Source organism: Torulaspora delbrueckii, chromosome 5 (genome assembly GCF_000243375.1).
Source record: "Torulaspora delbrueckii CBS 1146 chromosome 5, complete genome".
NCBI classification, from domain to species: Eukaryota; Fungi; Ascomycota; class Saccharomycetes; order Saccharomycetales; family Saccharomycetaceae; genus Torulaspora; species Torulaspora delbrueckii.
Window position 1 is genome coordinate 529514 of NC_016505.1, and position 26894 is coordinate 556407.

General features: G+C 41.3%; 18 protein-coding genes and 1 non-coding gene across 19 annotated transcripts; 8 read left to right on the plus strand and 11 right to left on the minus strand.

The window, feature by feature from the left end:
* Positions 1–28: 28 nt before the first annotated feature.
* On the minus strand, positions 29–205 carry NOP10 (snoRNP complex protein NOP10; the record flags this gene model as incomplete). The annotated part of the gene is made up of 1 exon (XM_003681680.1): positions 29–205. One exon carries the CDS (start codon positions 203–205, stop codon positions 29–31), a length of 177 nt encoding a protein of 58 aa, XP_003681728.1.
* A 201-nt stretch (positions 206–406) lies between these two features.
* SWA2 (auxilin-like protein SWA2) lies at positions 407–2101 on the plus strand (the record flags this gene model as incomplete). The annotated part of the gene is made up of 1 exon (XM_003681681.1): positions 407–2101. The coding sequence occupies one exon, from the start codon at positions 407–409 to the stop codon at positions 2099–2101; it is 1695 nt and encodes a 564-aa protein (XP_003681729.1).
* A 35-nt stretch (positions 2102–2136) lies between these two features.
* ERG7 (lanosterol synthase ERG7) lies at positions 2137–4332 on the minus strand (the record flags this gene model as incomplete). The annotated part of the gene is made up of 1 exon (XM_003681682.1): positions 2137–4332. One exon carries the CDS (start codon positions 4330–4332, stop codon positions 2137–2139), a length of 2196 nt encoding a protein of 731 aa, XP_003681730.1.
* Positions 4333–4659: 327 nt separating this feature from the next.
* YFT2 (Yft2p) lies at positions 4660–5436 on the plus strand (the record flags this gene model as incomplete). Its single annotated transcript, XM_003681683.1, has 1 exon — positions 4660–5436. The coding sequence occupies one exon, from the start codon at positions 4660–4662 to the stop codon at positions 5434–5436; it is 777 nt and encodes a 258-aa protein (XP_003681731.1).
* On the minus strand, positions 5427–6534 carry MCM21 (Mcm21p; the record flags this gene model as incomplete). The annotated part of the gene is made up of 2 exons (XM_003681684.1): positions 5427–6418; positions 6483–6534. 2 exons carry the CDS (start codon positions 6532–6534, stop codon positions 5427–5429), a joined length of 1044 nt encoding a protein of 347 aa, XP_003681732.1.
* Positions 6535–6679: 145 nt separating this feature from the next.
* Positions 6680–7915, minus strand: HIM1 (Him1p; the record flags this gene model as incomplete). The annotated part of the gene is made up of 1 exon (XM_003681685.1): positions 6680–7915. One exon carries the CDS (start codon positions 7913–7915, stop codon positions 6680–6682), a length of 1236 nt encoding a protein of 411 aa, XP_003681733.1.
* Positions 7916–9373: 1458 nt separating this feature from the next.
* On the plus strand, positions 9374–9467 carry TDEL0Etrna4F. Its single transcript is given in 2 exon segments — positions 9374–9411; positions 9431–9467. It is a non-coding gene; the product is annotated as a tRNA-Phe (tRNA).
* Positions 9468–9572: 105 nt separating this feature from the next.
* Positions 9573–10172, minus strand: PCL5 (Pcl5p; the record flags this gene model as incomplete). The annotated part of the gene is made up of 1 exon (XM_003681686.1): positions 9573–10172. The coding sequence occupies one exon, from the start codon at positions 10170–10172 to the stop codon at positions 9573–9575; it is 600 nt and encodes a 199-aa protein (XP_003681734.1).
* A 596-nt stretch (positions 10173–10768) lies between these two features.
* On the minus strand, positions 10769–12250 carry TRM5 (tRNA (guanine) methyltransferase; the record flags this gene model as incomplete). Its single annotated transcript, XM_003681687.1, has 1 exon — positions 10769–12250. One exon carries the CDS (start codon positions 12248–12250, stop codon positions 10769–10771), a length of 1482 nt encoding a protein of 493 aa, XP_003681735.1.
* Positions 12251–12464: 214 nt separating this feature from the next.
* RRP4 (exosome non-catalytic core subunit RRP4) lies at positions 12465–13532 on the plus strand (the record flags this gene model as incomplete). The annotated part of the gene is made up of 1 exon (XM_003681688.1): positions 12465–13532. One exon carries the CDS (start codon positions 12465–12467, stop codon positions 13530–13532), a length of 1068 nt encoding a protein of 355 aa, XP_003681736.1.
* A 39-nt stretch (positions 13533–13571) lies between these two features.
* On the minus strand, positions 13572–14927 carry OMS1 (putative RNA methyltransferase; the record flags this gene model as incomplete). The annotated part of the gene is made up of 1 exon (XM_003681689.1): positions 13572–14927. One exon carries the CDS (start codon positions 14925–14927, stop codon positions 13572–13574), a length of 1356 nt encoding a protein of 451 aa, XP_003681737.1.
* Positions 14928–15129: 202 nt separating this feature from the next.
* DYS1 (deoxyhypusine synthase) lies at positions 15130–16293 on the minus strand (the record flags this gene model as incomplete). The annotated part of the gene is made up of 1 exon (XM_003681690.1): positions 15130–16293. One exon carries the CDS (start codon positions 16291–16293, stop codon positions 15130–15132), a length of 1164 nt encoding a protein of 387 aa, XP_003681738.1.
* Positions 16294–16370: 77 nt separating this feature from the next.
* IPK1 (inositol pentakisphosphate 2-kinase) lies at positions 16371–17294 on the plus strand (the record flags this gene model as incomplete). The annotated part of the gene is made up of 1 exon (XM_003681691.1): positions 16371–17294. One exon carries the CDS (start codon positions 16371–16373, stop codon positions 17292–17294), a length of 924 nt encoding a protein of 307 aa, XP_003681739.1.
* HTD2 (hydroxyacyl-thioester dehydratase HTD2) lies at positions 17291–18094 on the minus strand (the record flags this gene model as incomplete). Its single annotated transcript, XM_003681692.1, has 1 exon — positions 17291–18094. One exon carries the CDS (start codon positions 18092–18094, stop codon positions 17291–17293), a length of 804 nt encoding a protein of 267 aa, XP_003681740.1.
* Positions 18095–18601: 507 nt separating this feature from the next.
* Positions 18602–19468, plus strand: PIB1 (phosphatidylinositol-3-phosphate-binding ubiquitin-protein ligase; the record flags this gene model as incomplete). Its single annotated transcript, XM_003681693.1, has 1 exon — positions 18602–19468. The coding sequence occupies one exon, from the start codon at positions 18602–18604 to the stop codon at positions 19466–19468; it is 867 nt and encodes a 288-aa protein (XP_003681741.1).
* Positions 19469–19590: 122 nt separating this feature from the next.
* SSF1 (rRNA-binding ribosome biosynthesis protein) lies at positions 19591–20928 on the minus strand (the record flags this gene model as incomplete). Its single annotated transcript, XM_003681694.1, has 1 exon — positions 19591–20928. One exon carries the CDS (start codon positions 20926–20928, stop codon positions 19591–19593), a length of 1338 nt encoding a protein of 445 aa, XP_003681742.1.
* Positions 20929–21194: 266 nt separating this feature from the next.
* On the plus strand, positions 21195–22700 carry RRP3 (RNA-dependent ATPase RRP3; the record flags this gene model as incomplete). Its single annotated transcript, XM_003681695.1, has 1 exon — positions 21195–22700. One exon carries the CDS (start codon positions 21195–21197, stop codon positions 22698–22700), a length of 1506 nt encoding a protein of 501 aa, XP_003681743.1.
* Positions 22701–22765: 65 nt separating this feature from the next.
* Positions 22766–24598, minus strand: TFB1 (TFIIH/NER complex subunit TFB1; the record flags this gene model as incomplete). The annotated part of the gene is made up of 1 exon (XM_003681696.1): positions 22766–24598. The coding sequence occupies one exon, from the start codon at positions 24596–24598 to the stop codon at positions 22766–22768; it is 1833 nt and encodes a 610-aa protein (XP_003681744.1).
* A 569-nt stretch (positions 24599–25167) lies between these two features.
* On the plus strand, positions 25168–26799 carry SSZ1 (ribosome-associated complex protein SSZ1; the record flags this gene model as incomplete). Its single annotated transcript, XM_003681697.1, has 1 exon — positions 25168–26799. One exon carries the CDS (start codon positions 25168–25170, stop codon positions 26797–26799), a length of 1632 nt encoding a protein of 543 aa, XP_003681745.1.
* Between the last annotated feature and the right edge of the window lie 95 nt (positions 26800–26894).

Below are 26894 nucleotides of genomic sequence, written 5' to 3' on the forward strand. Positions count from 1 at the left end.
AATTTACACATGTTTCAATACTTTGCACTCATTCAGTTGGCAGAAGGTTGTAACGTTTCTTCAAAGTTACACGTTGTCTAGAGTACTTGTCATCTGGAGAGAATCTAGCTGGGTGAGCAGACTTGGTGATTTCACCTTCCTCGGTAGTCTTTTTAAGAGTGTAAACTCTCTTACCGTCGGGACCCAAAGTGTACATTAAATGCATTGTGATAATAGTCCTGAAGGAAGCTAGGTCGCAGAGCTGATGGGCTTTAATATGTTGGATTTGAAGAGATTTCGAGATGAGTTGATAATTTTTCACTTTTCTTTAAAAAAGTCTTCTGGAAGGGTAAATTTCCACTAAGATAAAATGGATTTACATAGTTAAGAAAGTACAGATTTAAAAGGTTTATAAGTGCCATTGAAGATGTCTGATCCATTTGCTGATTTGTTAAGCTCTTTTAGGAGCGGTGGATCTGATTCTGTATCCAAGGAAGCTACCCCGGAGGTGAAACAGGAGAAATTGCCTGGTCGAAATCAGATCAATGTTCATGATGATTTAGATGAGTTGTTTGGGTTAAAGAAGAGGGATGAAACTGTGGTAAAAAATCAAGTGGTTGGCGATAGTTTTGATGCGGCATTTGAAGCATTTGACAGGCCTCAGAAGGTGGAAAAGAGTCTTGAGGAGAGTCCCGAGATGGTTGTAGATGAAGTAAAGGACATGGAAGTAGCCAAACTGATGTCATTGAACCTAGATATTGATCAGGCTACTGACTACTACGAAAGAGGGGTTTTATATGAGCAATTGTCTAGGCAGCGAAGGGAACAGGAATTGATAAGGCGAAGAGAACAGATGCTACGCCAGCAACAACAACAACAACAGACGCCAGAGGAAAAGTTTGATAGTGGGAGCTTTTTCAGTTTGGCATCGGGAATTTTGGAGAAGGGTAGACAATTTGTGGATCAGTTTTCTGGGTTTCCTCAGGAACAGGATCGTCTTACAAGGGTGAGAGTAGAGCAAGACCTACCTGTCGAGAGACCGAAATCTGTCGAACCACCTACGGTTGAGGTGGAGGAAGGCAACCTTCTGGGAGAATTTCAAGAGAAGATAAATCTCGAAGAGCCAAAAAGGTCCCCTACCCCACCTCCTCAGGCTACACTTCTTGATTTTGATAACGGCACGCCTCCTGAGAGGATAAAGACTATAACGCCAGTCCCAATATCACATTTAGAGATATCAGGTTATAAGGAATACAAAGATCGTGGTACAGAATTTTTCAAAGCTGGTGATTACGTCTCTGCATCGCAAGAATATGAAAAGTCTCTCAACTCGCTGCCTCAGAATCATGCCCTTCGTATTGTTGCTTACTCAAACTTGACAGCTGCGCTGTTCAAAGTTGGTGAATACAAAAGGTGTTTATCTGACATTGAATCTGCACTAGAAATGTTCCCCAAAGATCCAAACTTATGGGATGAGCCAATTCAGGATAGTCAACCCATCAGGACTTTCAAAGAAATGTGGCCAAAAATCGTCACTAGGCGTGCAGAAGCATTTGAGCATATAGAAAATTACGAAAGAGCACTGCAAGATTACCAATCTTTGATTGAAAAGAATAATTTCAACGATAAAATCATGGGCGGCAAAAGAAGATGTCAAAAAGTCCTCAATCCAACTGAACCAAAAGCAACATCACCAAATCGATCACCAACGCCAGTTCCGAAAGTTTCTGAGGATACGAAGCAGCCTAAGACGTACGCCAATGTAGAACGGGTGAAACAAGAAAACCAACGAAATGAACTACAGGAAGCTGAAAAGGCTGCACTTTACGATACAGTTTTTCAACAAATAGAGTCTTGGAAAGCTGGCAAAGGTGATGACATTCGTCATCTTCTAGCTAATCTATCCACGGTTTTAACGTGGTGTGACTGGAAACCTGTTTCAACGTCTGATTTAGTAATGCCGAAAAAGGTCAAAATTACGTACATGAAGGCAGTAGCCAAGACCCATCCAGATAAGATACCATCTTCTCTGGAGCTGGAGAAAAGAATGATCGCTGAGGATGTTTTTAGTTCCTTGAGTGTCGCATGGGAGAAATTTAAACTGGCAAACGATATCAATTAATGCATGTAAAATCTATAGGGATAACGAAATAGTGCCTATATGGAGTCATCACCATATGTTGCAGTATATAATCCTAGTGCTTTGATTGGGAATAAGAAGCGGTAACTTGGGTATTCAATCGCACACGAATGGTTGAAGACACCCTCGATCCCTTCAAACTTCCACTCTCCTGTTTCCAGTTGTCTCTTCTTCAATAGTTTAATACCTGCATCGATAACACTCTTGTTGGGGTATTTGCCCAAAAGGAGAGCGATTAGAACCCACGCAGTTTGAACAACAAGCGATTCTCGAGTGCTGACGTAACTGTGTAACTCACTTGATTTCATTGATTCGCCCCATCCACCATCGGAGATCTGCCTACTTACAAGGAAATCGCATCCCTTCCGCACATATTCAGAGTTGGAATAGTTCTCTCCAACAGAATGTAAAGCTTCCATTGCAAACATTCCAGCGTAAGAATAGCATACACCCCAGCAACCATACCAACTGCCATCTTCATCCTGGTCTCTTTTGATGTAGTCGATGGCGAGCTTGATTCTCTTTGAAATCTCCTCTTTTCGGTAATCATAAAATGTATGAAAATAGGTTAGTCCCAGGACTGAGGAATCTGTACACTCAACGTATGGAAACTCTACCATGATGTTTCCAAAAACTTCGGCTGGATTCAATTTTTCCATTGACAACGGTGCCTTTATCTTTTCATATGTAGCGAATGACCCATACTCGAAAGAAGTAATGTTTTGTAAGCTCAAAAGAACATCGATGCCCTTGCATAATCTTTCATCTGTTATTTCGTTTCGGATAGAAGCAAACTTTGGCGAGTTACGCACCATAATTATTGCCTTGATAGCTTCAGCAGTACAATCAGAGACAGTATATCCCTGCGCCTTGGTAGAAAATGGCCAAGCACCTACTCGCTTGTCCCTGAAACTTCCTTCAACACATTCAGTATCAAATTGTGTGCGACATAAGAATTTATAGGCAGCGCATATAGTATCGTAGTACTCTGGTTTCTCTGCTAACCCTGCAACGAAGAAGTATTGAATTGCAAATGCACAGTCCCATGTTTGCACACCATTGGTACCCATAATTGTCATACCTTGAGGACCATGGAACAAGGCATCCTTGAGCCTATCTTCAAACTTTTTGAAAGCCGATGACTCTTTACCTTCCTCTATGTATGTCACCAAAGCACAGAATGCCTGATTCACCGGTGCAATACATAAGTAATCGGTATTAGCAATCTCCTTCTTTATCAGGCCATAGACTCTATCCTTGGCTTTCTTGCCGAGCCAATTTGGCCTCAGATGCTTCTCGTAAAACACCATAACGTTGTTTGCCATGTTCAAAACCGTTGTATGTGGATAGTAAAGGTCAATCCCACAAACAGTGTTCCTGTTGCTGGAGAAATTGATGGAATCAAAAGGTTTGACATATATCTCACTTCTTAGTTCCCTCAAGAGGTCATTAAGAGGGCAAGAGTACCGTATTAGAGATAAGTAGCTGACGGGTAAATAAATGGCTCTTGTATGTACCCACCATCTACCGGGATGGATAGGTAAAGCGTATGGTAGCAACCACATTTCTGGTGGGGCAGGATTTACTCCCTCCCATTTGTACAAGTTCAAGACACTTAGCCATATTTTTCCCCAATGAGGGGCTCCAATGGCTCCGCCAAGTTTCATGAGCAGTGCTCTTGCTTTCAAACAGACCGGATGGTCCTTGGGAAGGCCTAGCAGCCTCAATATCACATAGTTGACAACGGTGCCAAAAGCTGTAGATTTGTCCACAGAGTGCAATCCCCAGCCGCCATCGACTGGGTGAGCTGTATTAACGATGTATCTAATAATTTCGATTCTTTCGTGTTCTGGGATCGTCGTACCGCTAATATAGTGAACAGCAACATACCCGATGGTTAGAAACATGGGTCCCTTGTACTGGCAGGGGAAAATACCAGATCTGGGATCCTGTAAAAGCTTAAAGAAGGATGCACCGTTTTCGCAGGCATCAGCAGCTTTGAAGTCAGTCGTACCACTATGTCTATTGGGCGATGGCTTTGGGAATTTTTCACTTTGCAGTAGCCATTGAGTGAAAGTGCATTGTTCATCATTTTTTGCCTGTTCAGGAGTAAGATAGACCCATGTTTCACGACCCAACTCATCGGTACGAAGTCTCCAAAGGTCAGGATCTGTTCTTTCCAACCCGAGCTCTTCTGAGTAAAATTGAACCATGTCTCAAGCCTGGAGCAACCGATACAACCAACTGGTATCCACAAGTAGTCTGAAACAGATGAATGCCAATTTCAAAACTCAAAGATCAGCAGGGACCTGTACGAATAGCCATATTGATGAAGGTTCACTACTAATCTATAGGACCAAATCTTCTCACACGAATTACGATTTTTACCCGAAGAGTTAAACATCAAGCTTCAGCTGAACTGGTCCAGCTACGTTCAGCTCTTGAATTGTGCCCTAGGTTTCCTCGTAATTGCTCGCCCTTTCTTTGGTGCCAATTGTGACCTTCGCTGCGACGAGTATGCGATTTGAGTGTACTTGGAGATGCTTCTACTAATACCTGAAGTGACTCCTAAAATCGCTGCTTCGATTTACCCATTGGAACTGGTTTTGGGATGCGTCATTGCTTGGATTCTAGGTGAGGATAGACTGGAATTGCAGCGGCGTACGTACTATTTGCTTGAGTCGAAAAATATCATTAATGGAATATTCGCATACAAGGGCAATTTGGTCTGGACTGTAGATTTTGTGTGCCTGGCTCTGGTTCAAATCTACGTTAAATGTCGGAACCACGCTTTGCTTCCCAGAGATGCCAGGACGAATTCTTCTGGTCCATTGAAAAGCCTTTTGAAGCAATATACGTCGAAGATTATACTGAAAAATGTCCTACTTGCCATCACTTTCTTTATAATTGACAGTATTTTTGTTCTGACGGGAGGCTCATGTCTTAATGGGGACGTTACACGTTCAGCAGAACGTTGTAGGATCAGCGGCGGACAATGGCAGGGAGGATTCGATATTAGTGGACATTTTTGCTTCCTTGTGAATATCAGTATGATTCTCTGGTTGGAGCTTTCGCAGTTTCGAAGCTATATGGAAAGGGAAAGTGTGGTGTTCCCGGTCAGCAAAGTGGTCAATGGCGTCCTTGTTGTTTCTTCTGGTGTACTTGGGATATGGGTTCTTATGCTTATGGTAACAGCGGTCTATTACCACACAGTGCTAGAGAAAGTTTTGGGGTGCGCATTGGGGTACGTGTGTGTCTTAGTGATGTATTGGTTGATACCGCGCTCCAGACGCTTCAACGGCTTGCTTTATAGCTGATCCAAGTGCTTTAGTTTGATCTCTAGTTCGTGCAGAGGACCGAGGAAAATCGTCTCTAGTTGCGGCTTGACATTGCCGTCCAGTGCCTCACCTACCAATGAGCAAGATACTATTTGATCCTTATGCAACATTAGCCTGAATTGGACTTCATTCTTTGAGAAGGAGACTGCCGCAGCTTCCAGATCAAGGTCGAGATTATCAATCACACCAGAACTCATCAAATCTTCAAGATTCTGCATTCTCGCGGTTAGCTCGATTAGCTGTCTATACACCGTTTTGGCAAACAGGTAAATATTCTCATGCGATATAATCGCTCCACCATTGGTCTTGTTGAATAGGGCATGTACATCGATGAAAATTGGTACGGTATGCTTGAAGAGAAGCCACGAGTCGGACTTTATTTTCTTCTTGAGTAGAATGTAATATGGTTTCTCAAACCTAGCGATACTTTCATTGAATACTTCAAGTCTAATACCGATCATTTCACGATTTATCTCAGTCTTATTCGTCTCCTTGTTCACTTTTAAATCGGTGGGATCTACCACTGGGAAATAAGTGATCCCAAACATTCTGTAAACATTTTCTAATAACACTTGGTTTCGTGGTGCATCCTCATCATATTTCGTATCTTTCATCCTTCGCCTTGCCTTTGAAGGAGAGGTCAAGATATTTGTATCAATGAATTGTGCAATGCTTTCATCAAACATTTGATGTTGGAAGACCGGTGGGTGATCTCCTCTAAATGATTTATCTTTCTTGGGGGAATTGACATCCGTATTTCTCTTTCTCTTCAAAGAGATAGGATCTTGAGTACTCTCTTCATGTCTCGCAGTTGTTTCCTCAGATAGCACATCATATAATTGAGGGAACTGGTGGAATACAGATTGAAAGTTTTTAACCACGGGATGATTGGCTAGTTTATCTGCATCATTTCGCCTTAACTCATCTTTCAGGCCATCGCGTTCCTTTACAAGATCACCAACTATCAAATACGATGGTTAGTAACTCCTCAGTCATCAAAGCTCCCTAAATCCTCCCTTACATACTCTCTCTCGTCAATGCATCAATATCTTGCTGGAGATCCTCTAGCTCAGACATCTTGCTTCTTCGTATTTAGTAGGGACGGCTTGAGATGAGATACACCGAGCGCATATGAGTTAAAGACGTAGTACTAAGAATTTATGTCATTCATCTTTCATCACCCCATGTATCTATATATTTTATCTGAATATGTCCTAGTTGACTAGTGCAGCGCAATATGATCCATTTGCTCGCTGGTGATGATTTCTACTGGATCACTGGCCTCATCTGAAGCTTCGTCCGTGGCTTTAGAAGCCGCAACATATGCAGCTTTAGTAGCAGGTATGCAGTAACCAAGCATCCAGGATCCAGGTTTACGATACATTGTCCTAGCGATCAATTCAGAAGCCCTAGTTCGAAACCCAATTCTTCTGAACTCTTTAAAGAGGGCAAGTTTACACTGAAAACAATACTCTTTGTAGTAGAGGATTTGCTTGAGCATATTCGTTGAGTGACCAATTGTTAAGCTTTTTGTTAGGGGTCTTCCATGCTCGCCGACCAAGGGACCAGGTCTCAATACAACTAGTTTTCCCAACCGAGGTTTTAGCTTGTGTTGTAGATCATTCTCTAGCTTCGATTTGGTCCTAAAATATGGTAGTAAATGACGAATTAATATGTTATTAAACGTCGTAACGATGACCAACCTCTTTCCCTCACAATTATTAAAACTTTGGGCCAATTTAAATGTTAACTCATAGTCGACATAGTGCCGTTTAGCCTTGGACTGACGGCTGCCGGCACCCAAAGTGCAAATCATCGTTGGAATTTCATCTAGAGGAGGTAATTTGTTAGTCGTACCATCAGGTTCAGCCTCGGATCTCAACGCAACACAACCGGAAAAGATATCTGGTAGTAATTCACACCATTTGCTTGAGTCTGGACAAGCTATTTGTAATATGACAAAATTGAAAGTGATTAAAAGTTTCTTGGAATTTTCTGACTTGTATTCGACTTGATAAGTTTGCATAGAACGGTGGTACTTCAAGACATTACCTGCAGAATTATTATGAATGTATAAGGTCCCACTTTCATCTGACACGTTATTAACTAGCGATTGATTGGAGTGCTTTTTAACTGATGGACATATAGACGTAATTTTTTCGAAGCGATAGTCTGCTTTATTGAAACTGATTGGCGCTAATTTGTCCGCTTTGAGGTACTGTTCATTGTCCAGTAGAATATTCTTATAGCCAATTTTCCTGTTAATACAGTAAATTAGTTTATTGAACCTAAAATTTGATAAATTGAGGTGCTCACATGTATTTAGTCTTTTCTGAATGTTTTCTGGGTTGCCAAGGTAGAGGTCGGCTTTAAGTAATTCTTTCAAAGTCAGAGACCCAATTAAACCTGAGGAGCCAAAAAAGAGAAAATGATCGTTGTATTGCTGAATAACAATCATCTTGGTAATTATTTCTAACGGTTAACAAATTGAAATCCCAGAGAGAAGCTTAATTGCTTTATATCATGAAGTCTATATTGAATATTAAGTTTCTTTAATTAAGTGTCACAAAACTTCCCGCGCCCAAACTGTTAACAAAACATAAAAAAGAAGGCTTTATAGGAGATTACAAGAATCTGAGGTGTCCATGGAAACAGCTCATTCAGTTCAAGCATTGTAACCTGTTGCCATGGTAGGTCCTAATTTCTTACTATTCACGCAGATCTCAAGATTTTAATGCTGGAATTCGTACTGTTGCAGCGTAGTCTTTATAGTGAAGAATTTAGAGGCCAAATTCCTTCAACCAGGCTAATGCTTCATTTTGACATTTGATTTCGTTACTTCGAAAACTACGATCATGCGGACAGATGTGATTGATAGGGCCTTTCTTGAGCTCAAACCTAATAAAATGAACACTAAGCTATCTGCTCCCACAGGGCATTTTCCAGACGTCCATAAAGCAAGATGATTCATTCTGCAGCTGCAAGAAACGAACTTCCAACCACCATGTACCACTATGACTGTACTTAAAACACCAGTTTTGCAAATTATGGCCGTCCCGCGTATTCAACATATCTTGGGTGATGTTCCCTACTTCGTCCGCTGATCTGTTAATTGAAAAAATTGTTGATGGATTATTGTCACAGTCTTGGTCTGTTGTCCTATTCACGACGGCAATGGAGTAAGTGACCTTCGTCCCATCACCAGTATAGGCGTCTTGCAAATAACTGTATCGAATGGCATACCCGTGAGGTTGAGGAGTCCTTAGCCTTTTGACGATACAGCAATGCCACTATTACAAGGAAAAAAATGTGGTACACGCTGTTCATGCGGAGGGTAGCGTAACTATTGGATACTTAATTGTCAAAAGCAGCTCAATATTCGTCAATCTCGCGAACTATGAATAAAGTAACTAAGATTTTCTTTCTTCGAAACTTTATCGTTGGTTGCTTCTCAAACTTACGGATGAGATTCATGATCCTGTGCAATTACTTTTGAGCATTTCATTTGTAACCTAACGCGTCCGTCTCAATGACTATCTTACTACCCCTATGATTTCAAGATGGACTAACTTTTATCGTGCCAAACTCCTGCTGAGCCAAACATAATAAAAAAAGTAATCCTAGGAATCAAGATGTATTGAATGTTCCATTAAAGGAAGCTCCTAAAGATAATAGTGCTATGATAAGTTGTCGGCTCTTATCCTCGAGCAGGCTTCAAATGCCTCACAAATTTCGTTATTAAAATCCTGAAATCTGTGTTCAGAGTGGCTCGTCTCTCGGAGAGAACAAATGACAGGTCCTATCGACTCCATTAGGTTGCTCATTGCCAATGTTCATAGCTATTGAACAACCTATCATGTGAAGTCCATTTTTTGGTAGCGTTTTCTTTGATTTAATTTTCCATCAAAGTTGATAAGCGGATTTAGCTCAGTTGGGAGAGCGCCAGACTGAAGAATTAACTTCGGTCATTTGTAATCTGGAGGTCCTGTGTTCGATCCACAGAATTCGCATTTATTTTTTGTCATTATCTTTCAATAAATAGTACCAAATAAACAGTTAGAATTGCATTATTGATAACTAAATATAGAATGAATGATGACTTACTGATATAATACTTATAATTTACGTGCTTTCTTTTGGCGCATTTCTCCTCCCAAAACCTCTTCATCAAAGGTTCTCTTCTTGGTGGCAAGACTATCTTCGAGCTTCGTCAAATCTTCCTCTGCGACCAGCAGCCTGTAATCCAATTTTTCAAGACCCCACCTTTCCATGAGACACAAATCATTTTGACTCAAACCGCTGATCATATTCCAAGTCTTCATGGTGAAAGAGTTATCGTTAAGATATTTGTGGGCTAGAATAAGGCAACTGAGAAAGATGCGCTTTGAACAGCGTGCAAAATCCGGCAACTTCCCATTCCATAATTGGCCATCATAAATCTTGTTGAAATATGCCAAGGCCACTAATGCAGTCTTTCTGTTGCTTTTGGATCTGCGCAAAACTTCTTTTAAAAACTCGTTAACGTTCTTGACATCATTTCTAATCTTATCGGTAGATATCTTTTCAGTACGTTGGCACAGGACCCGGGTGATTCTGACTATAAGTTGCTCGGAAGATGAAGAGATCGGTGTTGGTGGACATGATAATTTCCTGCGTGGTTCATAGGGCGGTGTTTGATAGGCGAGACGACGATCCAGATCGTTCGTAGCAACCATGGTGCAATAATAATAATAACTCTTGTATGACTAAATTCCGGTGTTTACCAAAAACTTTCAATGTCTCAGACGAAACACAAATGCTGTAAACCTCTTCTCACAACCTGAGAAGGTTAAATTCTGGAAATCATGGCGACTGCCAAAACCCAATGCTAATAACTCCTGAATAAAAAAAATGCGAATACTCCAAACTCCAATAAGATAACTGGGAGTCAATAAGAGTACGTTAATGTATCTTGTATTTGTTCCTGTCCGCAACAAATTCTCTTGTGTAAAATGGTTTTCCTCAGTCTTCCACCTGTTTCTAAGGCTGGAGGAGCAGATTTATGAGGATGATTTATTATAGACGAACCAGTGAATACCAGCTTCCAGGTTTCGTTAGTTTATATATCTTCTTTCGCTGTCAGTCTCCTTACTGAAGTGACTTTTTATTATGACGCATCGAGGAAATTTTCACGCTTCATCGGCAATCCTCGAGGCAAACTGGAAAGAGCCAGCCAAATGAGTCAGGCGAAAGAGCCGCACGAAAGAAGCAGCCACGATGAGCAGCCCACCTGAAATGACTGAGAGAGTGACTGAATGGTATCGTATGTAGTCTATGTAGAATCGGCGAAAGCCACTTGTTCGGGAAGCTGGAAGCTGACGCAGAACATGGGCTTGGTGGGAGAGACTTTGCGCACCAGGTGGAATCGCAGATTGTCAAAAGCCAGGGCTTGTTTGTCTGTGTGCAGGGAGGTGGCAATTCTTGAATGGACCCGGTGGTATAGTTCTTCCATGGGTGGCTCTTCGTCTATGCCGTATTTCTCGAAACAGTGTAGGTGGATCCACGGTAGAGTCTTTATGCTTGTACCTTTGTAGAGTCCGACAAAACGGTCGAGGAATGTTATAGAGCTGTCGGGCAGGTTCATTACAAAATGGTTGATCTCGAACGGAATTTGCAACTCCTTGAATTTGGGTGCTTCTTTGGCATCCTGCTTCTTCTGTCTCTTCCGGTCGTGATGACTGATTCTGAGTGGTACTTGTAACTTGCCGTCGTTGGATTCACGCCATTGCTGCAGTAACGTGATCGAATCACTGATAAATTGCGCTCCGTCTAGGTTGAATGGTTTTACAAGGGTGCTCACTTTGTTCATTTCTATGTTTTCTTGTAGGTACTTGAAACTATCAGGATTCAAATCGTTAGCTAGTACAATAACCTCTTTCTTTCCTGCCGGAATCGCAAAGGGTCCAACACCGGCAAATACATCACAGACTACTTGCCCCGGTTGGAAGTATTGCTTGACAAGTCTCTCATGTTCTGTGTGTAGTCTGGAATTCCAATAAACTTTACTGAAATCGAAACGGAATGTACAGTTCGATTCCTTCTGCTCGACCACTAGGTCGCCACCACGACCCGCAATAACCTCCATAGGGAACGTTCTGAATTTTGTAGCAATAGAACTGACTTTATCCACTACGGTTTCGATCTTATTGTTTTTGTCGAGGATAACTTGTCCGATCAATGATGCAAATGGTTTAAATTCTTGTCGTAGATTTAAATGTGCGATATGGCCCGTAACGGTGAATCCTGTTGGAATTTCGTCAAGATACTCCTCTGGTAAGACAGCCCTCAGGATCTCTTCAGCTTTCCAGAAATCATAATCGAGCACATATTCATACGGTAGGATCTCTGCGTTATTCGTCTCCAAAAACTGTAAAGCTTCTGGCGATAATTGAGCCCTAGCTTCCTCTGTACTAGTCATAGAACTATTTAAAAGAACTCCCTTACTCACAATTCCATTATCGCACGCCAAAGTCTTTCCTTTCGCACTCTTGTTCTCGACTGTTTGATCAAGTTTGACTACATGTGGAATTCTGGGTACCCTCAAAATGCTATCCTTGAACTCTTTTGCAAATGCACTGATATTCTTTGGTTCTGGGAACTTTACAACACACAATGGCAACTTTGAGACGAAGAATGATCTGTCCAGGGTTCTCATCTCACGATTCACCGGAGGTTGGTATTTAAGGCAGCTCATTGCGCGAGGACTTAGGTTCAATGGTCTCACAAAAGCCTTTGGTATGGACTTCAGACACATCCAACACGAAGAAGGACACCAAAAGGACTAGAATAAAGCTCAATTCAAGTCTTCTTTCCCATAGTTACTGGAAGCTCATCGCTATATGAAAAATTTTCCAGTCATGTGACCTTCAAAAGCTATAAGCATCGGTAGAAAGTGTTCAAAGTAACTTAAGTTAATGGTCAATTGAAGACTGTTAACACCCTGGATCGTTTAATTTGGTGTACTTAAGATGTCTGAAGTGATCACTGTCTCTACTAGACGTGGTGGATTCCAACAATTTGATAGTATAGCCGATGAGTTTGAAGAAGATGAAGACGTAGACATGTCCGATGTCGATGAGGGAGAAAGCGGTGGTGAAAAATCTGGATTGCAGATTGTGACTCCTGGTGAACTTGTGAGTGAGGATCCTGCATGGATGAGAGGCCATGGAACGTACTTTTTGGATAATATGACCTACTCTTCAGTTGCTGGGACTGTATCGAAAGTTAATAGATTGCTGTCTGTTTTACCTTTGAAAGGTCGTTATTCACCAGAAACTGGTGATCATATTGTTGGGAGAATTGCAGAGGTTGGCAATAAGAGGTGGAGAGTCGATATCGGTGGGAAACAACATGCTGTGCTAATGCTGGGATCTGTTAATCTGCCGGGTGGTATTCTGAGGAGGAAATCAGAGAGTGACGAATTACAGATGAGAAGTTTTCTAAAAGAAGGTGATTTACTGAATGCGGAGGTTCAATCGTTATTCCAGGATGGAAGCGCATCTTTGCATACAAGATCTCTAAAGTACGGAAAATTAAGAGATGGTGTCTTTTGCCAAGTGCCCAGTTCTCTTATAGTAAGATCGAAAAATCATACGCACAACTTACCAGGTAATGTCACAGTGGTTCTTGGGGTAAATGGTTATATATGGTTGAGAAAAACTTCAAAGATGGATTCTGCTAGAGATGCACCTTCGGGCGCTAGTATGGGCTCAACGGGCGGTCCTACGGGAGCCAAGTCGTTGAAGGCTGATAGTGTTTCCATAACAAGGCTAGAAGAAGAGTCGTCGTGGCAGATATATGTGGACGAAAACGATCCGACGATAACGAATAGTGTAAGACAAACAATTGCTCGTTACGCGAACGTTATAAAGGCTCTAGCGTATTGCGAAATTGGTATCACGCAAGAGAGAATTGTGAGTGCTTATGAGGCAAGTATGTCATATTCGAACAGTGGTAGTCTAATTGAGAAGGAGGCAATGGAGAGTTTAGGTGACGATGTACTAAACGCAGAAAAGATGAGGGGATCACCGCTTTAATCATATTTACAGTCAATCAGTGTACTATATACAATTCAATCAATTTTTCTTACCTTCCTTTGATTCGTCGAGAGACTCAAGCTTATTTCTGATACTAGAGCGGAAGTATTTCTCGAAGAATCCCACTTCAGTTTTCTTCTTGGTAGCACCTTTCTTCTTGGCCACTATGCACCAGGTAGTACCAAAATGAGTTCTACTTTCATCCACAATTTCCAATCCGGAATCATCGAGAATCTCCCCGATATCCAAGTTCCATCTACAACCCCAGGTCTTAAGACGTTTTTCAGCCCTATCGTCCAGTATCTTGTTAACAAAATCGTACGTACCTCTTCCATGCTCCAAGAGAACTATTCTTCCCTCAGGTCTCAGCAATGAGGAAAAATTCTTCAAGGATTTGACGGGATCTTCGTGTGAACATAAGCCAAAGGCCTCGACGATTGTGTCATACTTGATCTTTGTCGAGCCCTTTGTGACAGTCCCAATATCATCATTAGCTCCTTCGAGTTTTGCAACCGATGAATCAATCTCTTTGCCCTTGGCCAGCTCTACAAGGTTCTCAGCCTTGCCCACAACGAAAGCTGCTTTAGAGAAGTTTGGGAAGGTTTCCTTAAATTTTTTGTATGTGATTTCCATCATTTTCTCTGACGAATCTAGGAATGTTATCGAATTGACACGATGAGGATCCAAGTACTTAAGATTCCTACCCGTTCCGCATGCAACCTCCAAAACATCTCCCTCACAATGATTCATCAACCATTTACGCCTTCTACCCATCAAAATGGCTCTTTCTTCGAAGTTGACACCTTCATCATACTCTTCTGCTTTTCCTTCATAAAATGGGGTAGTGTCTCTTGCGGGCAAAATCTTTTCATTAGTTCTATTTTGATCATTATTCTCCAAAGTAACATTGTCCAAATCCTTGACACCATTTTCTATCATATTTCTATAGGTAGCTAGCTTCAATTCATCCCGTCTTCTTAATTTCCCTCTTAATTCTTTGATCCTCAAGGTCTCATACTCATTTATCTTGCCCTCTTTCTCCCTCTCGGTAAGTTTCTCTAACTCTTTATCCTTGGCATACAGTTTCTTCATGAAATACAAACCATAGCCCAGAAATACGATGTAGGCTGCAATCAAGTACTTTGTCATACCTTTACTAAATTTCTCTGATCTTGCAATAGCACCCCATCTTACAAATCTGTTGGGAGATCTTAATTGTTCTTCAAACTTTTCTCTAGCAATCTCCTTCTCAGTTTTTGGACGATGTACCCTCGTCGTGGGCTTTGGGATGTATGTCTTGATATGACTCTGGTGCCTAACTCCAAATAGAGGTAGCGCCGGGTGAATAGGACGACATCGGCTCTTTGCCACAGCTCTTAGACTACAGCATAGCATCCTTGACACTATTTATGGCCTGAAAGAGGTCTATTTTCCTGTTCTCTCATTTTTCTTTCTCTAGTTGACAAAATTCTTGAACTCATAATCAATTCAGCTTGGAATATTTGACGAGTTGAAAAATTGGGTTTACTTAAAGCAAATCCTCTATACCCTATCACTTGTTCTATGTAATCATGATCTATTTACATTGCTCTTTTATTTAATCACTAGTTCTTTCGAGCTTCTTACCGCTAGCAAAAGTGGCTGCTACGACGAGAGGGAAGACGATAGTAGCGTCGGCGTAAACTTTGACAGATTTGGCTTCAGCCTTGATTTTACCCCAAGAAACAGCTTCGTCAGGTCTTGCACCTGCATCGGACCCATCGAACTCTTGGCCGGTGTTGATGTAAACGGCATAGTCGGCACCGTTTCTCATCAGACAGGCGTTTGCGATGTGATGCTTAATCAACCCACCTCCAAGAATAATCATACCGGCCCTGGATGCCTCCATGGAGATCGAGTTGATCTTACGGATGTCAGCTACGATATCAACCCTCAATTGCTTTGGAGAAGCTTTAAACGTGTGGAAGAAAAGCATATCTCCAATAGACCCGTCCGTTATCGATGGACAGAAAACTGGAATTTTGTTTTTGTGAGCCCAGTACAGCACTGAAGACTCATCGTTGATCTCTTTACCTAAACGGTCGATCATTTTGGATGGGGTCCAAATTGGAGAGTTGACGTCCTGGTTAGCTTCTAAGCAGTCCGCGCCGTTCTTAGCAACGTACTCATCCTGCTCTTCCAACATTTTATCTAGGATAGGGACGATCCACTCTTCGAATTTACAGTAGTTATCATTTGGCACCAAAAGGTTACCAATACGGTTAAGACCCTGGTCACGCAATGATGCACCTTTCAAGGAGAACTTACCTAAATAAGTTGGTGCTAAGCATTTGATAAGATCTTCTTCGACACCACCGGCACTGGCAACAACGGCATCGACCATCTTATTCTTAACCAAATAAGCCAAAGTCTCACGTAGACCGGAACTGATCAAATTAGAAGTGTAACCCATAAAAATTGTAGTCTTTTGGTAACCTTCATCATCAAATGAGCCCTTCTTTTCATGATCTTCTAATTCATCAATATGTCTTCCTCTCCAAGATCTCATGTTGTTAATGATTTCACAAGCTTGGCCCAATGAACTGGCTTGGAATCCCATTGTCTTCATGGCTTCAATCAAATCACTGGCCTTCATATCGGTAGATTCAGGCTTTGAATAATCGATACCGTGAATTTTAACGAAATCATCTGGAACTGGTACCGATTCTTTCAACACAGCATCTGCCAACAGATCTGGTAACTTTTCATTAGCCTTGGACATTGTAATTACTGGACGAATACTCTAAACCTCTTGGGTATAACAATAATTGTAATCGATGAGAGTTTCGAGGATTTACTATGTGGAAATTTTTTCCAAATAGTGTGTATAGAATAAAAAGCAGCCTAACTGCGATAAATAACAGCCAACTACTCAGTCCACACTGCTTCATGAAAGTAGTTGCCAAGGGAAATGCTAATATTGTTATAGATTATGGCAATCCCAATTGGTTGTACCGGTGCTGTGTGCGTTACGAGAATTCGCTGAAGTGCAATAATGATTATAGCTTGGAAAATTATCAGTACATCAAGAGCACGGTGGAGCCTTTACTCAAGGGGACGTTGTGTGATATGGAGTTGAAAACCATAAGCCTAGAACTCTTGAAGCCTGTTATCAGCGAATATATTGCCCAGATGGACGATACAAAAGTTCTGGTCATCAAAATGCCCAATCTTAAATCTAAAGATCTTGATAAGCAGATCTATGCCGATCATTATACAAAAATCTACGCTTCAAATGACTCAAGATGTGTTTTATGGGAATTCAAACCCAAATGGCTTCATAGTGTCACAGATTATTGTCGAAATTGTACTCATAGTACCATGAAGGGACGTGAAATGCGCTATTGCTATGCTTTGCTCCATCGGGATCACCAACATCTTGACAAAGTACTGGCAGCTGTAACTTCAATCCCATTACAGTGTGGAAAGGAACTGTTTCGTTACTTTCGTGATGATAAAAACGTTCTGGCAACCCTCTATGAAGCTCAGATGAATCTCAGCCATCGAAAACTGGAAGAGATTGAATCTGTTACCGATGTGGATGAGGAATTACTGCTAGCGATGACATTGAAAGACGTAACATGCTTCATAGAGTGGCGGTCTGACACAGATCGTTTGCGTGTAAATGTGGTGGACGCTGACTTGAAGCCAAAAGAGAAATTCCAGCACTGGTTGAAGACGCACCATCAACTAGAGGCACAAGAAATTAAGCACTATCATTAGCATATCATATCTGCTTTCAAAAAAACAATATCGCGGTTCTCGGAATCTCTCATCCACACCTGGTAGTTCTTACTCGAACTACGCACGAGAATCTCGACCCTGGTATTTGGGTAAATATAGTTGTAATTTCTGTATCTGACCTGCGAAACGGGAGATTGAATGTAGTTCTGGGCATATCTTAGCAACACTTGCAGAGCAAATGGACCTTGAACGATGATGTTCTTATAGCCCTCCTTCTCACAGGAATAGGTGCGATCCCAATGAATTCTATGTGGATTTAGAGACAACTGTCCATAGATGACAATATCCATTTTTTGGAAGGTAAACGATCCAATAGATATACTTTCACTGGAATCTATCGATATTGAAGTACTTTCTCTCGCTAAAGAATTTGTATAGGCTAACGTTCTTGTCTCTCGCAGTAACATTTGCTTGTCATCTCCAGAAATCAGACGTTCGATGCACACATAATGGTCTCCTCTAACTTTTTTGATGAACTGTAATTTCTCTTGGCATTTATATTCTCGATTGAACTCTAATGGTCCAGCAACATCAATTGTGCCTTGAGCCCAAACTCGTCTTGAATATTTCAGGTTTGCATCCTTTAAAATCATACCAGGTGACTGGTCATCATAATACCCATCGGTGCCCAATTGCTTGGACACAGGATTAAAATAGAGTAAATGTTCACCAATACTTAGAGACTTTGGTGTACTTATATGAGGAATTCTTCCTCCTATCAAATTGCCGTATCGTTCCAAATGGTAAGGATTCAAAAGATCCTTGATAATCCGTTGCATTGGTGGCCCATTGAAGAAGTAATTGGTACTCGCGAACTTTCAAGACATCTCATCGCATACAAAATATCTCTTAAATCAGAAAGGGTGCGCAAATCTGGTCGAAACAAAACTTATAACATGGATACGAATGTTTCTAGAGCCTCAATTAAACCCTGCAAGTGTCATAACCCATTTTCATCACTTCTCAGATTGTGATTGAGAGCTAAATGACAAGAATTGGCTGTCAGGCTCCTCAACAGAGGCCATTTCGCAATAACAAGACTTGCAAAAGAGCCAAGGCAACTAAGAAGCTCTCAGCAACTAATTCAGAGGCCTAACTTCTTATATTGGGCTAGTCACATGATATTATCTGTCAGCCTCTCACTGTTCCTCATCAGTTCAAGAAGCTCATTGATCTTATCAAGACAGTCTTGATACCTATAAGATAAAAGTTATATTGGCTCACTCCCGTATATATCTCCTCGAGGGTACTGAGTACTTTCATTTGGGTGATTCAGCAGTTTTAAGATGGTGGGAGATACCAGTTTTGTCAACAGTTTCGCTGTGTGGCAGCCTGATGAAGATATGCAAAACTGCTTAAACTGTCACACTCAGTTCTCCTTTTTGGTCAGAAAACATCATTGTAGGTGCTGTGGAGGTATATTCTGTGGAACCTGTTCTGAAAAGTTGGCTAGATATGATGGGAAGCGAGTGAGAGTAGTTAAGAGGTCTGAAAATGATGAAGAATATCCACCTTACAGAACTTGTGATTCATGTTACGATAATTTACTGCATTTAAAGCTACTTCTCTCACCATGGGGGAAACGCTTGGAATTGAGAGACGGATCGGCCATGTTTGGGCAGCGTGGGGCTTCAAATGCTCAGGATGAAAGTTCACCCGCTACTTCAGTTGAACCTAACGATGTGATTAAACAAGCTAATGAGACTGAGAGAACACAGGAGGTTCCTCAAAGTCGTAGCAGCAGCGTACGACGTACCAAAGTTGATGATGATCCTGGTTGTCCAATCTGTAACTTCGATCTCACTAAACTAAGCACCGATAAACAGGCTCAGGATCATGTAGAGGAATGCCTTCGAAAAGCATCTGAAATACAGCAACACCATAGTTCGGCGAACGATACTTTGAGTCCCACTTCCCACAATCGAATGTTGGTTTACAAAGTGGCCCCCAGAGACGACGGACAGTACACTGAATGCCCTATTTGCTTCGAAGATATGATGCCCAGCGAGAAAGTGGGTAGATTGGAATGCTTATGTATTTTCCATTACAAATGCATTAAGAGTTGGTTCAATAAGAAAGCTCAGAAGATGAAGTCCAAGGATGCTCAATACATTGGTAAGAATTTCTGTCCACTACATGATGCTGTATTTTAATGATAAGTTACGCTCCCCCATCAGCATATGCAATGATTTATAACTGTAATATTAGCTCTTGACTTTTGTTTAATCAATATAGTGTGAAATATTTGCTACTAGTTTACACGTTTTTTCAATAACTATTCTTCTACTTCACTGAACAAGTCACTATCTAAATCCTCAGGAACGTCATTGTAATGCTCATTATCGCTTCCGCTTCCACTTTCTTCACCTTCGCTCATGGAGACATCTGCATTCTCACCTTCCTCACCGTTCGCCACCAGTTGTTCTCTGGCCTTTCTCCTTTCCAGCTTCCTTTGCTTCTTTGCTTCCTTAACGGCTTTCTTTTGAGCTATATTTGCCTCCTGTTCCTTCTTTCTTTGTTCCTTGATTCTCATCTTCTCCATGTGTCTCTTCTCAAGTGCTTTAATCTCAGCACTGGTCTTTTGAACAAACTCATGATGTAGGACTCTTCCAGAGCAGATACCTTCCTCTATCTTGACTAGCTTCAACTCGAGTCTTGGACCTAGCTCCGTTAGCTTGACGGCCTTCTTACGAGGTGCCGTTATAGGTTCATTTGGTTGAGTTGGTAACGCGGATCCTTCATCTTGCTCTTTCTTGACTGTAGGTGGTTTACTTGTCTTGATATCCTTTGTGTCTACCACTTTCACTATCGATTCATCTTCTATCTCAGATTCAGAAGTATATGCTCCAACATCATGATCCAAAATCAGGGAAGAGATGTCCTCTTTTCTATGCAAATTCGGCACTGCTTTATTCAAGTTTTGCTTTGCCTTATAGAGACGCTTCAAGTTCTTTGAAATCTCCACTTCTCTAATATCGATGAAATAATGACGCATCGAAATCTCACCAGTCTCTTGGTCCTTGTTGATCATAAAGACACGCTTGATAGTGTTAAGTTGAGTTCTTGCTGGGTTCAATGGTGGGAAAATGTTTTGAAACATTGAGATCACAACTTTCTCCACATTGGCTTCGTCATTACTTTCATCAGTGTCCTTCTTCTTATTTTTCATCGCGTTGAACCCATTAAGTACCAATAAAGGTGGACTTAGCAAATCTTCTTTATTGAGAGACTTAGGTCTTTTCAAATAATTCTTGATATCTTTATCCAACGAGTAATTCTCCACTTGAAATGTAATAGTAGGGCCCTGAGGTGTTCTAGCAATTTTCAAAGAGACATTACCGGTCTTTTCCGACTGTGTAAAGATGAAAAGATGGGAAACACCCAACGGACCACACATAACCACAAAGTCCTTCAATTTGTTTGACTTCCTCTCCTTTAATTTCAATGCCGTATGAGGCTGCATGATCTGACGAAAGTCCTTAACCAATTGGTTCAACGAGTGGTTTGACAACGAAGTCTGCCCCACCCGTATCACCATGGATTTTGGAATCTGCTTCAAATCCTCTGAAGTCTGCTGCACATGCGTCCTCTTCTTTGTTCTTCTCCTAGCCATTACAATTCCTACTCAAATACTCTAACAGAGGCTGGCAAACTCACTCAAGTCGCCTTTAAGTGCCAATGTTTGCTGATCTTTTGAATTGTTCCTGCGATGAGATGCGATTTCCTGCAAAATTTTTCATCGACGCATTCTGAAAAATTTGCAAAGTAAAAAAGCGATGAGATGAGATGAGATGAGGTAAGAAGGAGGTATAATCAAGCATTTGCGAGCCGATTCAAGCTACCTTATCAACTATTGGTACTCAATCAAAGCTTTTGAATATGTCAGAAAAAAGCAGGACAAAAAATGGTGCAGTAGTGAAAAAGAACAAGCCCGCTAACAGTAAGGAAGTGTCATCACTGGCAGCTAAGATTAGAGCTAAGGCCCTCGAGAATCAGAAAAAACTGCAAGCTCAGGATGAGATATCTAGTTCTGACAGTGAAGAGGAAGAAGTTGAACCTAAGAAGGAAACTCCTAGGACTGAGGAAGTAGAACAGGATGATTCAACTGAAAAGACTTTGGAATCCTTCTCAGGCCTGAACATTGTTCCAGAACTACTCCAAGCATGTAAAAATTTGAATTTTACCAAACCTACACCAATCCAGGCCAAAGCGATACCTCCGGCTTTGGAAGGTAAGGATATTATAGGTCTTGCGCAGACTGGTTCAGGAAAGACCGCAGCATTTGCTCTACCGATTTTGAACAGATTGTGGCACGACCAGTCGCCTTACTATGCATGTATTTTGTCACCAACGAGAGAATTGGCTCAGCAGATTAAGGAGACTTTTGACTCTTTGGGAACGATTATGGGAGCACGTACAACTTGTATCGTCGGTGGTATGAATATGATGGATCAGGCAAGAGACCTGATGCGTAAACCGCACATTATTATTGCCACTCCAGGTAGACTTATGGATCATTTAGAGAACACTAAGGGATTTTCACTGCGTAAACTGAAGTTTCTGGTGATGGATGAAGCCGACAGGTTGCTAGATATGGAGTTTGGGCCTGTTTTAGACAGAATATTGAAGATTATTCCTACACAGGGCAGAACCACATATTTATTTTCTGCCACTATGACGTCCAAGATTGATAAGCTTCAAAGGGCTAGTTTGACTGATCCGGTGAAATGTGCTGTCTCCAACAAGTACCAAACTGTAGACACTTTAGTCCAAACCTTAATGGTGGTTCCTGGTGGGTTAAAGAACACATTTTTGATTTATCTACTGAATGAGTTCATTGGTAAGACGACTATTATCTTCACAAGAACAAAGGCTAACGCCGAAAGAATATCGGGACTGTGTAATCTTTTAGAGTTCAATGCCACAGCTCTGCACGGTGACCTGAATCAAAACCAAAGAACTGGTGCCTTGGATTTGTTTAAGGCTGGTAGAAGATCTATCCTTGTGGCCACTGATGTTGCTGCCAGAGGTCTGGATATCCCATCCGTGGATATAGTTATCAATTATGATATTCCGGTGGACTCGAAGTCTTACATTCATCGTGTCGGTAGAACAGCTAGAGCGGGAAGATCTGGTAAGTCCATTTCATTGGTTTCACAGTACGATTTGGAATTAATATTGCGTATTGAAGAAGTTTTGGGTAAGAAACTGCCAAAGGAAAATGTGGACAGAGATCTCGTCATGTCATTGAGGAACTCTGTCGATAAGGCCAACGGTGAAGTCATTATGGAGTTAAACAGGAGAAACAAGGAGAAGATTGCAAGGAGTGGTGGAAGACGTTCTCGAATGGCCGCTAGAATGGACATGGATAGAGAGGAACGTTAAAAGATGATAGATGCTAATATTATGTACGAATAAATGTCAAATAATGATCGCAGATGCAACCTTCGTCATTGGGTCTTTGCCTGAGAATCGTTATATTTTCCGATTGCTCGATCGATAGAAATCATCACTGGTTTTAGGTAGGATCGACATATGCTTGACATGGTCTCACCATCACCCTTCTGAACATCATCCAGTAACTCCGTGATCTTTTCCGAACAGTCTTTGAGGTTCCTTGAAAGCTTTCTCGCTAATAGCTGTCTCTTCTGCTCTGGACTGTAGAAATGAAGGTAAAAATGTTTTAAAAATTCACAACATGTACTGTGTAACATACGACAACTTTCCAGTAGGTCCAGGGGCAGTTTGGATGCAGCTTCTGACTCTTCGATCTTGCTTCCGACAAAAGTACCCAATGAAGAATCAATATTATGGTGCTTCGCCTGTTTCGCATTTATCTTGACAGCATTTATGACTCGTTGATTGATTTCATTATTATGGCTGTTACTATCTGCTACTTGAGACAAGTCAAGCTTCTTGGAAAGACTATCGAGCACCAAGAAAATCTGCTCATTAACTTTGTTCTTATCCATATGCTTTTGCTTTTCCTTTGATCTTTCGATAAACACTTTAGCTTCAGACGAACCTTCATCCCGTTGATTCTTCAGCTTTATAACAGCATAATCTTCCTGATAATTTTCTTTTAAATCTGAAAAATCAAGCTCCTCCCTTTCATCTCGATCAAGATCCTCTTGCTGTAAATTAGACCTCGAATACTGGTTCTCCAGGGACATGATCATCTTCTCACTTAGTCTATTCATGCCCTTTAGAATATCTACTGTCCCGTCGCAATTGCCGTTAATATCAACACCAGGTTGCATTGTGAAATCTGGTTTGTTACCTTTAAGCACGGGATCATCCTGGACATTACCATCAATGTCGATTGTCTTCTTGACAGGGTGTAAAAGTGCGGTATCGTCTTTTCTGTCGTATTCCTGGTCGAGCGTTAAATATCTATCGATGATCACATCACCCCTGTCGTTTTGCATTATACGTTCACCTCTTAATTTACGGAAAAGTTTCGATGAGAAGAATCTTGCCCAAAATTCAGATTCTTTGAAATTCTTGGGAACGTTATCCATATAAGCTTTCTTCACGATCGGATAGTTTTGAAAGATGCTCAGAATTTTCTCTCTTGAAATGTTGACATTAACCTTATTATCTGATGAAGCCACAGGTTTAATCGTGGACAACACGTTGTAAGGTCCCACTTTTTGTGAAATGGATAATGCGTAAGCTCTTAACATGGGTACACGAGTGGACCAAAACTCGTATGGTGGTAACCCCGCATTAATTACTGTTTCTTGAAAACTTCTCATCAAAGGTTTATTCTCTTTTAGTAATGACTGTTGCAATTTAAGGTTTGTCACCAGTTTAGCCTTTGATAAGGAGTCATCGAGGGTCTCTGAGTTTAGCAAAGTACCGGTCGGTGGAGTAACTGAGGGAGTCGGCGTATTACCGGCTGTCGCATCCTCTTTCCTTCTCTTTTCTTCATATACTTCATCGTCCTTGTAACGAGAGATTATATGCTGTAAAGTTACTTTGATATTGTCCATAACAGTCCTATTGTTAAAAGTAAACACATGTATTTGTGGTTTTGGAGCTACTTCATTGCCCTCATTGTCCTTCTGTTTCTTCGACTCATCAACTTTGGTTAATAATCTCAACATCATTTTGTCACTAGTGGGAGGAGTAGCCTGCAATTTATCGATAGTATTCAACACTATCCTGGTAGACTTGGTGCCATCGGGAGACCTCCATTTCAACTCTGCTGGCGAAACATCCTCATCAATGGCCAGGATACCTGCAATCTTCCTGAAAGTGGCAGCACCAGAATGAGACATAGTCGCCTAAGCTTTACCAAAGGTACGAGCAACCAAGTAGACGATACAATCAATAGGGGACTTTTCTGTATCGTATTGTGAGTTTTCAGCTTTAAGCTGCAAAGGACTGATCACTTGGCCGTTTTGAATGAGTTATGACACTTTTATGTTAAAATGTACTGCACTAGTGGTGGTTTTCTAGCAATATGGGCAAGAGCTGCTAGTATGGGTAGGTATTACTAACCAAGCAAGAATCTATATTTTAATATGATTTATTAAGTTTTTGAGACAGAATCGTCCAAAAAAAAATCTAGAAAGCAGGAAAAATCCTTACCATATAATCCAGCGTTGCATAACTGATTAGGAATGGTTACAACGAATTAAAGACATTTCTTCTACCTAGTATACTTCGTTTTATCCAAATGTTTAACTAGTATTCCCAGCCCATCACAGAAAACGAGCCAATTTTGAAATTTTTTTTTCATCTCATCGAGTGAAAATTAATAAAAAATTGTCAAGAAACGATTAATTTGATCATTTTAATGAGGGATTGAAGATTGTTAAGAGTCCTTTTCAAGCATCCAGTTACTATGTCATCGTCTCCAATCATTGGTATAACTTTTGGTAACACTACCTCGTCGATAGCCTATGTCAATCCAAAGAATGACGTCGATGTGATCGCCAACCCTGACGGTGAACGTTCTATTCCATCTGTTTTGTCTTACGTTGGTTCTGATGAGTATCATGGTGGCCAAGCTTTGCAACAACTGGTCAGAAACCCAAAGAACACTATTATAAACTTCCGTGATTTCATTGGTTTACCATTTGCACAGGCAGATGTTTCCAAGTGCGCATATGGTGCTCCAGCTGTGGAAGTCGAAGGTAAAGTTGGGTTTGTCATCTCCAGAGGTGAGGACAAGCAAGAGACTATTACTGTAGATGAAGTTGTAGCTAGACATTTGAGAAGGTTGAAATTGGCAGCTGAAGATTACATTGGTTCCAAGGTTTCTGAGGTTGTTATCACAGTTCCAACCAGTTTCACTTCTGAGCAGAAGGAGGCTTTGGAAGCTGCTGCTGGTAAGTCTGGCTTGAAGATTGTTCAATTCATCAATGAACCATCTGCTGCTTTGTTGGCTCACGCGGAACAATTCCCATTCGAACAAGACGTCAACGTAGTTGTGGCCGATTTTGGTGGTACCAGATCCGATGCTGCTGTTATCGCTGTGCGTAACGGTATCTTTACCATTCTAGCCACCAAGCACGATACCAACTTGGGTGGTGATAACTTGGACAACGAATTGGTTGAATATTTCGCCAAGGACTTCGAAAAGAAAAACAAGAGCAACCCAAGAACTAATGCTAGATCTATGGCCAAGTTGAGAACTCACGCATCCGCTACCAAGAACACTTTGTCCAATACTACTTCAGCCACAATCTCGATCGACTCTTTGGCTGATGGTTTCGACTACCATGCTTCTATCAACAGAATGAGATACGAATTGGTTACAAACAAAGTTTTCTCCCAGCTAGCCGCTTTCATCGACGATGTTATTGCCAAAGCTGAGCTAGATCCATTGGATATCTCTGCTGTCTTGCTCTGTGGTGGTGTCGCTTACAGTCCAAAATTGACTACCAACTTGGAATTTATGTTCCCAGAATCCGTCCAGATCTTAGGTCCAGCTTCCAAGCAAGCTACTAGCCAACCAAACGAACTATCTGCCTCTGGTGCAGCTCTACAAGCCAGATTGGCAAGCGAATACGATGCTAGTGAATTGGCCGAGGCTCTAAGCCCAGTTGTCATCAACACTCCACACTTGCCAAAGGCCATCGGTTTAGTTGGTTCCCAGGGCGAATTCTATCCAGTGCTGCTAGCCGAGACTTCTTACCCAGTGCAGAAGAAACTCACTTTGAAGCAAGCTAAGGGTGATCTATTGATTGGTGTCTACGAAGGTGAGCATCACGTTGAAGAAAGAACCGTCGAGCCAACTGAAAAAGAAGCAAAGGAACAGGATGATGATGAAGAAGAATGGTCTGACAGTGAGGATGACGAGCCTGAGATCATTAGAGAGAAACTATACACTTTGAGCACCAAGCTAATGGAGCTAGGTGTCAAAGGTGTCACTAACGGTATTGAAGTGGTCTTCAACATCAACAAGGACGGTCTATTGAGAGTCAGCGCTAGAGACTTGAAATCTGGAGCTGTCGTCAAGGGCGAATTGTAAATTTATGTACAGATAGAGTCATTGTAGCGTAGGTTTTTTAAGCTTTTATAGCTTACATTATTTGAAAAATTTCGAGATCTATAATCAAAACTTTT